This window comes from Pyrus communis, chromosome 16 (genome assembly GCF_963583255.1).
Source record: "Pyrus communis chromosome 16, drPyrComm1.1, whole genome shotgun sequence".
Lineage (NCBI taxonomy): Eukaryota > Viridiplantae > Streptophyta > Magnoliopsida > Rosales > Rosaceae > Pyrus > Pyrus communis.
The window spans coordinates 22,874,763-22,886,277 of record NC_084818.1 but is presented as its reverse complement, the minus strand read 5'-3'; the positions used below and the strand labels follow the sequence as shown (position 1 = coordinate 22,886,277).

General features: G+C 39.6%; 1 protein-coding gene across 1 annotated transcript; it reads right to left on the bottom strand.

Annotated features, from left to right (window-relative positions):
• Window positions 1-557: 557 nt before the first annotated feature.
• Window positions 558-11,515, bottom strand: LOC137720917 (exocyst complex component EXO70A1-like). The gene is made up of 11 exons (XM_068460038.1): window positions 11,185-11,515; window positions 10,804-10,899; window positions 10,489-10,694; window positions 4,980-5,237; window positions 4,069-4,207; window positions 3,736-3,948; window positions 2,753-2,958; window positions 1,896-2,093; window positions 1,708-1,807; window positions 984-1,213; window positions 558-891 (listed from the first exon to the last, which is right to left on the bottom strand). Exons 1-11 carry the CDS (start codon window positions 11,341-11,343, stop codon window positions 774-776), a joined length of 1,923 nt encoding a protein of 640 aa, XP_068316139.1. The 5' UTR covers window positions 11,344-11,515; the 3' UTR covers window positions 558-773.

The window sequence follows — 11,515 nt, the reverse complement described above, 5'->3', positions numbered from 1 at the left end:
CTCATATAATTTCTCAATCGATCTTTATAAATTTCATGACCGAAAATGCTCTTTCAACAATAAAAATAGCATATGGAAGAGCTAATACTAATGCTATAAACAACTGAAAGAGTACTTTTTTTTTCACACACACAAAAAATGAGTGGGGGCATCCACCCCCTCTGAGCCTAAGGTGACTCTGTCCGTGGCCTAAGAGGAAAAGGCTTACATTGGGCGTGAGGGCTCGGTCGGCCAACTTTGACTAGGTTCCAGCCGTTTTTAAATATTCATTTTAATATCTGTTCGTGTATTGAAAAGAGGCATATTTCTAGTCGTTAATCATGTACATATTGACCATTCCACAAAACGAAGGTTTTTCTCTACAAACATTAATTGTACAAGTTGTGTATTTCCTCTTCATACATAACACACGTGGTGTACATGCATCATACACATGTATGTACATACATTAATTAAGAAGAAATACTTGTAAAAACAGATTTTATACTCAAATAATAACCACACTATTCTCATTTACTAGATAATTATTTAAAAGTGCTAATAGCAATTATCTCGTATTATGTTTTCTTTTAACATTTGCACAGAAACGAATATTTCCTGCATATTTCTCATTTGGTAGCTGAAAATAAAAAACGTAAAAAGAACTTGAATGATTAATTGAAAGCTTTACATGGGGCATATAACATCGCTTATTATTTAACCTCATCGTAAATTGTACAAAGACTACCATTGGAAGCTAAGTCCCTACTTCTCAAAACAGGCATGTCAACTACCTATCGCTTCTGTTCTCCCCACGTCTTACTCTCGAAAAATTCATTCAGCATTGACTCAATATTCTCCGGACGTGGCTTTATATACTTCCCCGGGTTTTTTCCGTTCTCGACCATAGGCCTGCAACACGATGCGCGTCAACATTGATGCCAGAAATGCAGAAATCATGGATCTTTTTCAAAGGAAATGTTCAAAAATAGGAGAAAACATACCCGAAACGTTTGATGAATGATCTGTAAGCAGGCAAGAGGATTTCAGCAACAGCTAGCCTTAAAGACTCTCGCAATTCACTGTCAGGAACTGTCCACTGAGATTGCTTTTGATGAAGCTCCTCAAACTGCGTGTTGAAGGTCTTGAAACGATCTTTCACCATTGCTCTTGAAAGCGAACTGCTATCACCACCTGATGGATTTCCGCCCTGAACGGTAAGACACTGCAGAATCTGCATCACAAAAATCAAATAAAGATACCAGAGCATATGAGAATGATTTTCAAATAACAGGAAGAATAATTCGAGCATTGTAACTTTAGATTGAAATTTTGACAACAGTTGAGCCCATTTACTACTGTTATAGCGGATAAAGATGTTGCCATACCAACACCTTCTAATGGTTTATTCGAAACATATGAATACCATAATCATCTATAATGTATTGAGAATAGACAGATTAAAAAATAGTCGAGACCAGGAGGCCAGGGGAGTGGATCAAGGCCACATGATCAAGTGTCCCAAGGAAAATATCGAAATGAATGACATGCTGTGAAATTTTCGAATAAAGGGTAAATTCAGGGTATTGATAAAAGGAAAACATGACCAACACAAACAAATCCCGAATGCTCAATATCTAACAAGAATTCAAAACCAGGGAACAAGGCAGCATCAGAAGAAAACAGAAAGAATATGGTGGAGAAATAATATGATCAAAGAATCAAAACCTTTGCCCAAGAAACCCTCTTATACTGATTTGCATGCTGCTGTACGATCCTTCGGTGTACCTGCACCCAGTCATCCCCCAACAAATCCTTTGCTTCTGACCTGTATATAATTACTTATCAGTTAATACAGTAGTAGCATGCAGATAGGATCAGTATCTTCTAAAGAGCAGAATAACTATAAAACAAACCTCCGCACGGATCTCACTATATAGTGAATGTTGTTCATGAGAAATAACTGAGTGAGTGCAGGATCTTTATACTGCTTAGATTTTCCATCCAGGTTGTTCTGAAGAGCCTGCATAATCCTTGTAGTAACCTTTGATAACTGAGACTCTGGCTCACCTTCATCAAACTCTTGAAAAAGTTGCTTCAGTGTAGGCTGATAACTGTGAACATTTTAAACAGTCATGCGGTGATGTTTGCACAGTTACTGTGAAAAAGTACCAGAAAAATAGAAAGAGAACCGAACTTGGGATTGGGAGAAAAGGAAGATATAAAAAAACACAAATGGCTTAGCTGATAGATATTTTAATTGATATGGAAATTATTGCAATGATCTTGATAAATTAAGGGCATTCACATATAAGCCCTAGATAACATCACACCTTAGACAAAAAACACACTTCAAACTCAACACTTTAGAGAAAAATCAGCTTAGTTTGTATTATGTAATACCAAAATAACTTCGCAACTAAAAATCAATTAATGCATGGCATGGGGATGGATGAAGGGCTTTTGTCTCCAATTGAGCTCTTAAAAGTGTTTTTCTATAAAACTTATAGTTGTAGGGGCGTTTTTTCCAGTTTACTAATAAATTAAACATTACCATCATAACCAGCCAACGTGGAGACAAACAATCCAAGTAACTAACAATTCAACAAAGCAGAGAATTTACCAAAAGCAATAGGGTCAAAAAAAATTATACAGATCAGATCACCCTCAAAGACATCAGCAATCATGAATGCTTCAAAGTTATTATATTTGCAATCTCCTCAGAGAAGGAACAAAATAGCAAGAATCAGAAAGCACAGGAATAATTACTTACTCGAAAAGAAACTTTACATAGTTTATCACGTAGCTTGTCAAAGGATGGACGGTTCCATCAAGAACGGCAGTTTTTGTGGCATCCTTTTCAACAGCTTCTTCAAAATCACCAAAAGTTTCCTGGGCTGTTTGAGCTAGACGCTTTGTCAAACTTATTGCAGATTCCCGCATTTCCATGCAAGCTTTGCTTCCAAAAAGTAACTCAATCTGAAAAATAAGATCTAAGAATTATATTTTAAACCATCGATTGTTTCCTTAAGAAGTATTAAACCAACATTTGATGAACATATAAAGATAAAGACGAGAATGAAACTAATATTTTGACCTTCTACTTTCTTTAAGAGTTATAGTTTCCTTGCAATATAAATTTCTGTAAGAAATGAGCTTGACATCATTGCACTTAACTCCATTCCCATGTTAATACTTTTCAACCTTTTGGCCTTCAATATACTCCAGCGATCATCTTATATAATTAAACATATGAATTTGTGAATTTAAAGGCTATTTATTGATGAGTTCTAAGGTGTTGTCAGGCCTCATTCAAACTTACACAAGCTCTGCCATGATTTAAGAAACCAATACTAAGGTCTTAACAAGGATTTATATCAGCAACATAGCATCATTTTCATCATTTTCATATTCACATCGAAGCCAGCACTACAGTGAAGAGTGAGAAACTGCATGTTCTGTCCCAAATTAGCAGCAATGGATGGACTCCAGAAACATCTTATGCAAGTTGGTAAAGTGCTTTAACCAAAACGATGTTGTACATAAACTAGTGACTGAGTGTGTGAGTATGTGTTTGTTATCCATTCAAAAAATTAATTGCCATGTCCATATCTAACAGGATTTAAATTTCTACCATGAATCCCTACACAATATGTGGCAAGAAACCTTCAAAATGTTTAATCAAGCAAGCAACTAACAATTTCAGAAATTTGTAATCATGGTCTAATTTTTATGCAATTACTAAAATTTCATTACCTCTGACTGAAGGTCTCTCATTATCTCATACATGTCTAAAAGAACAAATAACTTTTCAGGTGACCTCTTGCTTCTGGCAATAGCCTCCCCAAAACTGAGTAGCATAGCCACACTGTTTGCAGTAACTTCAGCAAAACATGGATCCTTAAGTGTCTCAGCACCTTCAAATATTTGATCACAGATTTTCTTTTCCCCGGAAAACAGCAGCTTCACCTGTTTTAAACAGTACAGAGGTAGTGAAATAAATAAGGATAACAACCGTAGATAAAAAGCAACAGAAACCAACAAACAAGCCATTTACAACCAATTGAGCTAAAACTCATGAATTCTTACAGCTATCCGCATGTAATGTATCCAATTCCCAATCTTAGCCTCTAAAACCTCCCACTGCATTTTCTGGACATCATCTTTAGTAAGTCTCTCCACGCCTAGTTTCCTCAAGCTCTGCTCCAAAACAGAAGCACGAGTGTCCCTATAAGAACATCTTTGTCAGTCTATGAATAATATGTAAAACGAAGATCAAAAAGATTCGAATTGATGCACTTACTCAACCAAGCCTTAAGTTCAAATAAGTGGGGTTGGCAACTGGAATCCTTTCTCTCCAGTTTTCCCTATCTATAGTCATATCCTTCGTTCCCTCTTTGGTATCTTATGTAGAAAGGAAAAACACCAAACAAAAGTATTTCTCAAACCTATTTAGAGAATAAATGTAAAAAGTGCAAAATCTCCACCACCATTTTTTTCTTTTTCTAGCATTCTTTTCTCAAAGAAAAATGATTTAAATCATAATATCTGAAAACCAATAATCTGTATGTTGCTAAGAAGTACAACGGACTATTTCCATCTCATCAAGGTCAAAGCATGACCAGGCAAATGAATTCATGGCTTAGATGTAATTTAGGCTGCATTATTTGGAAATTATAAGTACATCGTTTTGTTACCTATTCATTTTAATTCGTATATAATAACTCAATCTCGGTCAGGAATTTGGTCATCATCAAGCGGTCAGAAACCAATCTATAAAAGTGCAACTATTTTGTAACTCTTCTAGATGAAAAGGGAGAAAAGGTGAGAGCAAGAGAAACTTTATGAAGAAAACTTTTGAGTATATTCCTTTTCCTAATGTATACACCTATTATTTAAAGATCTACTTTAACAAAGAATAGAAATTATCACACATGACTGACAATGTAAGCAATGGTGCAACATAACATTAAACCACGCAAAAGAAATAAATAATTCACCTGTAGGTCCTAAATAGCTGTTGTTGATGGCCAGCTAGAACCATTTGTTGGGCTAAATCATGCAGTAATGGCAGAACCCTTGGGGGAATAAGCGTTAGTGGTGTGTAAATGACAGGTTTTAAACTTTTGTTTGGGTGTTCAGAACCCTTTCCACCAGCATCATTTTTCTGTCCAGCTGGATCTGGTCGTAGAGAGTCAGGGAGACAATCAAATAGACGATCAGGCTCAACAGGCTTGGTGAAATACGAAGGAAAAAAACTTACTTGAGGAGTTATAACCTAAGTTCATCGATTGTCCGCCCTAATATCGTATTGTAGGATTGGCATGGTACAACAGGAAACATGGCATAACAAGAGAGACAGGAAACGACAAACAAGATGAAACATTGAGGTTTATGTTAGAACCTAGAACCTAGCAATGAATCACAGTAAAGCAAAGTTCGAAAGCTTGCATGAAAACAGGGAGTATTCTTATTAACTGAAAGCATCAACACCAGCTATTAAATAGCTTTACAACTGATCAGAAAGTAAATGAAACTGCCCACGATTTTACAGGACCTACAATCGTGGTAACGACTACTTGGAAAACAAACATGCAGCGTGTCCCTTAAGACTAGGGCTTTATTAGACTCCTACGTGGTTAGAAACCCTAACAACTAGGAACCCTAGCAACAAGACTTATCTGCTAACGGCTAGGATCCTAACAACTTTAACATCCTCCCTTAAACTGAACACTACAGATGTTCAGTTTATCCCTGGAAACTTGCAGACACCCATCAGTTCTCGCATCTTCAGAAAAGTGTCAACCTTCAGAGGTTTAGTTAACATGTCTGCAACTTGTTCTTGAGATGAACACTGCGCCAGCTCTAACACTCCATCCTTTACCAGGTCACGAAGGAAATGAAACCTTATGTCAATATGCTTGCTTCGACCGTGCATCACAGGATTCTTTGACAGTTTGATAGCCGAAACATTATCACAATACACTAAGGTTGGACCATTTTGCTCCTGATTAAGACTCTCCATGATTCTTCTTAACCAAACAACTTGGCATGCACTCGATGCTGCAGCTATGAACTCTGCCTCAGTAGTGGATAGAGTAACAACTGGCTGTTTCTTTGAAGACCAAGAGACAGCTCCCGAACTCATCATAAATACATAACCTGAGGTGCTCTTCCTGTCATCTTGATCACCTGCGTAGTCGCTATCGGTGTATCCAGTGAGTTCCTTAGTTCCTCCTTTCTTGTAGAATATCCCTAGGTCAACCATCCCTTTAACGTATCTAAGAGCCTTTTTTGCTACCTGTAAGTGTTCCTCAGTTGGACGCTCCATGTATCGGCTGATCAAGCTCACAACAAACATTAAATCAGGTCGCGTAGCTGTTAGATACATGAGACTTCCCACCATCTGTCTATAGACAGTGCTGTCAACCTCCACTCCTTCATTCCTTGTGAGTTTTAAACCAGGCACCGCTGGATTCTGTACTGGATTACACTGTTCCATGTTAAATTTCTCCAGGACCTCTTGAGCATACTTCCTTTGTCCGATAAAAACTCCATCAGATCTTTGTATAACTTCGATACCAAGGAAGTATCTCATTTTTCCGAGATCAGTCATGTCAAACTCAGCAGTCATAGATTTCTTAAATTTCTCAAACATTGTTTCATCATTACCAGTGAAAATAAGATCATCAACATAAAGGCATGCTATCAAGATCTTACCTCCTCCTGCTGTCTTGATGAACAAGGTATGCTCGTGAGGGCATTTGTTGAAGCCTTCTTCAACGAAATATGACTCTATGCGACTATACCAGGCTCGAGGGGCTTGCTTAAGTCCATACAACGCTTTTTTTAATCGGTACACCTTTGATTCCTGCCCCTTCTGCTCATATCCAGGTGGTTGATCGACGAACACTTCTTCTTCTATTTCCCCATGCAAAAATGCGGACTTAACATCGAGTTGATAGATCCCCCAGTTCTTTTGTGCAGCAAGAGAGATTACCACTCGAATGGTGTCTAAACGAGCCACTGGTGCGAACACTGCTGCGTAATCAATCCCATATTGTTGACAGTAACCCTTAGCAACCAATCGAGCCTTGTACTTATCTACTTCTCCATTCTCCTTGAGCTTTGTCTTAAACACCCACTTCACCCCAATAGTTTTCCCTCCTGGTGGCAACTTTACCAGTTCCCACGTATCGTTCTTCTCAATGGATTGTATCTCCTGATCCATAGCATGTCTCCATTTCTCTGACTTCATCGCATCTTCGTAGGTTGTGGGATCTCGATCAATGAATAAAGCCAAATGAGCCATTTCATCAGTCTCTTCATCAGATAGTCCTTGACCTGTCTCATAATCCCTCATCCATATTGGTGGTCTTCGAGTTCGTCCCCCATGAGGTGAGGTTTCGTCACTTTGACTCCCTTCTCCAACCATCGTGCCCTCGTACTCAGACTCAGGTTCTGGTTCTTCTCCAACGTCTTTGCTTTCAAACCCTGGATCACTCGTCACTCTTGGGCTGCTAATTTCCTCATCATCATTCCACTCTAGGTCTGCCACTATCACGTCCTTGTAGCTGTCACCCCAATTCCATTGCTGATCCTCTTCAAACACCACATCTCGACTTATAACAATTTTCTGAGAAACAGGTTCATACAGTCGATAAGCCTTAGATTCCTCACTTACCCCAAGCAAAATGCATTTACAGCTCTTGGCATCGAGCTTCACCCTCTTGTGATCAGGTACATGAGCATGAGCAATGTACCCAAAAATTCTGAAGTGATCCATAGAAGGTTTGCGTCCATTCCATGCTTCCTCAGGTGTCTTGTTCTTCACGGCAAGGGTAGGGCATCGATTTAACATGCTCCGCACCATGTTCATAATGGTGCGATTCTTCCTTTTCGCCACTCCGTTCTGTTGAGGGGTGTAGGCCGTAGTTAACTGCCTATGTATCCCATTCTCTCGACAGAAGTTTGCAAACTCATGCGAGGTGAACTCGCCTCCTCGATCTGTCCTCAAACTTCTGATGAATGTCCCAGTTTCTTTTTCTACCCGTGCTTTGTAAGCTTTGAACATGCCAAATGCTTCTGACTTCTCTACCAAGAAGTAGACCCATGTTTTCCTGCTGAAATCATCTATGAAGGTGATAAGATATCTTTTGTTGTTGTTTGAGGTTGGATTGATTGGTCCGCATATGTCAGCATGCACTAGTTGAAGTGTCTCAGAGGCTCTCCACAGGCTTTCTTTGGGAAATGGATCTCGTTGTTGCCTGCCTACCAAGCAATCTTCACACACCTTTTGAGATGCTGCGATCTGAGGTAGTCCCTTCACCATTTGCTTCTGCTGAAGCACCTTGAGCCCATTCCAACTGAGGTGTCCATAGCGATGATGCCACAACTGTGCTTGATCAGTTGTTTGAGATGAGAGACACTTCTGCTCTTCAGGGCTTCGAGCCACCACTGCAAACATTCTGTTGGTGCTCATCTTGGTCTCCATGATTAGACCTTTTTCAAAATGAAAGATCTTGCACCTTCCTTGTTGAATGAGGACTGTGAGCCCCTTCTCCTGCAGCTGACCAATACTTAGCAAATTATTCTTCAAGTCTGGTACATAGAACACACCTGTGATCACATGTATACGTCCATCTATCTCCATTCGTACACTTCCTTTGCCTTGCATGGTCAGGCTTGAATCATTTCCAAGTTTCACTGATTCTTTGAAGCTACTGTCAAACTCGCTGAACAAGTCCATCCTTCCACACATATGATTGCTACATCCTGAGTCAAGAAACCATGTGTGCTCCATCCTCTTGAATTCCACAAGTGCCATTAACAACATTTCTTCCTTTGTTTCTGCATAGTTTGTCTTTTCCTCCTTAGGTTTCTTAGGGCACTCCCACTGAAAATGCCATAGTTCATGTTAACCTTCCTCGTCCTCTTCCTTTGCCACGATAAGTTCCACGACCACGTCCTCCTTGCTGGACTCCATGAGTTACTTGAAGCGCCTGTTCTTCCTCCACATGGCGGCTTATCCTTTGTTCATGCACCAGAAGGCTACTCTGGAGTTCATCTATAGACAGTGTCTAGGTCATTTGATTCCTCAACTGAGCAAACGACAGTCATATTTCGAGGTCATGGACCTCAAAATTTTCTCGATGATCACTACATCATCCATCTTCTCTCCGTGGGTTCTCATCTTGTTGGCTATGGCAAGTGTTCTCCCGAAATAGTCATTGACTGTTTCTCCATTCTTCATGTGCAGCACCTCGAATTCCTTGCGAAGAGCCTGCAGTTGAGCCCGTTTCACACGTGCAGTTCCTTGATATTTCTGTTTCAAGGAGTCCCATATGTCTTTTGCTGTGTCCTTCTTCAGAATGGTCTCCAATATTGACCTATCTATGGCTTGGAACAAATATTCCTGGCCTTCAGATCCTTCAACTTCAGTTCCTCTAAGATCTTCTTCTGTACTTCACTGGAATCCGATCCTCCTGCTGCAGCATTGATCCCAAGCTCCACCAAGTTCCAGTACTCTTTGGAACGGAGAAAGTTCTCCATAAGCATACTCCAATGATCATAGTGTCCGTCAAACCTTGGAATGGCTGGTTGTACGAAACTGTTTTCAGACGCCATGTTTTGTTTCTTTTCACTCGAACACCTGGGTTACAAGCTTTCGATCAGGCCCCGTAGTGGGGCTCTGATACCAGATGTTAGAACCTAGAACCTAGCAATGAATCACAGTAAAGCAAAGTTCGAAAGCTTGCATGAAAACAGGGAGTATTCTTATTAACTGAAAGCATCAACACCAGCTATTAAATAGCTTTACAACTGATCAGAAAGTAAATGAAACTGCCCACGATTTTACAGGACCTACAATCGTGGTAACGACTACTTGGAAAACAAACATGCAGCGTGTCCCTTAAGACTAGGGCTTTATTAGACTCCTACGTGGTTAGAAACCCTAACAACTAGGAACCCTATCAACAAGACTTATCTGCTAACGGCTAGGATCCTAACAACTTTAACAGTTTATTATGAGGTGGAAGGCCAAAACTAAAAGGTTAAATTTAATCAAAACAAATCTGGTACATTTGAACTCTACGACAAGTAAAACGTCAAGATTTATCAACAAAAATAGGGCACCAAGAATCTTACATAATCATAGTTCTTATCACTCAGCTGGCTTGACAAAGCAGTTTTAAAGTCAAATTCTTCTTAGTGATTTCAACTTCCTAACTGCCATCTTCATTTTTTTTAATTACTTCCTAGTTTTTCATGTATTTGAGACAATGTTTCTGTACAAAATTCAAACTTCCAGATCAAACATTACAGAGTGTCTTCCTCAACCGAGATGGAAAAAGAACAAAAATATAGAAGGCTTAATTAAATAAAGTGGAAATAGTAAACAAAAGTTCAATGCTTGCATGTCATGTTTAAAAGTCGACTGATAATAAGTTGAAAGCAGGAAATGGTAACTGAAATTCGAAGAGATGTTTTCTTGTAATTAAAGTGAACCTGTAATTTGTGAGCAGCTGTCTAAACTCATCTTCGAGCTTCGAGATGGCTTTCGAAAGCAAGTTATTGGCATGGTGAAGCACCCCATCACTGCTCTTAACATTTTTATGGCTACAAAAGAAATGAATGATGCTTCTCAGCTGATCAATTGCTTCCAAATAGCTTTCCAAATCCTCATGTGGCCCTCTCAGTATTTTAGCCTCTGCCTAAACCAACACCGCCACATTTTCCATTCAAATTCTCCGCACACGTCAACAAACAAGAACAAATTACAAAGTGCATTGCATCAACAAATCGAAAAAAGAGCTAATTAACCTTTCGTGTGAGGTCGAATTGCCCCAATATAACCTCTACAGCCTTCAATGTCTTATCAATGTTCTCATGCGCCCTCCGAATCGAATGAGTCCTAATCTACCATCCACAATTTTCACCAATTCACAAAGAAACCCAAATCAAAATCCTGAATTTATGTCAATTAAATCTAAACATCTCATCAGCTCCATCTACATATACTTACATTATATGGAAAACAAAAATATCAAACCAAAAGAGACATAAATTACACCAGACGAACGAAACGCAGCGTTTGTAAACAAGTACATTTCCGAACCACGATGAAGAAGGTGACATTTTCCTGAGGTTTCTCGGGAAACAACCAGATAAATAAACAGAGAGAGAGAAAGCGAGGTGATTGACCTGAGTGGGACGCATGGCGGTTTCGAGGGCGGAGAGGCGGTGGTCGAAGGAGCCGAGAATGGCGACCATGTTGTCGGTGATGGTCTGGCTCTTGTGCAGCGCGACTCTTATAGACGAAGCCCTCGCTTCCAGGGCCTCCATTGCCTGCGGAACCCCCATCTTTCCAAATTTTCTCGCCGGATTTTCCCTCACTTTCTCAGTGACTGTTTGGCAAGCGAGAAAATGCGAATAGTGCGATTAAATTTCAGAGCACGGGTTTGTTGTGACGGAGACATCGGATGAGAGAGACGTTGCGTAATAAGTTGTTCATTTTCTTTTCGTCCGTCGTCGA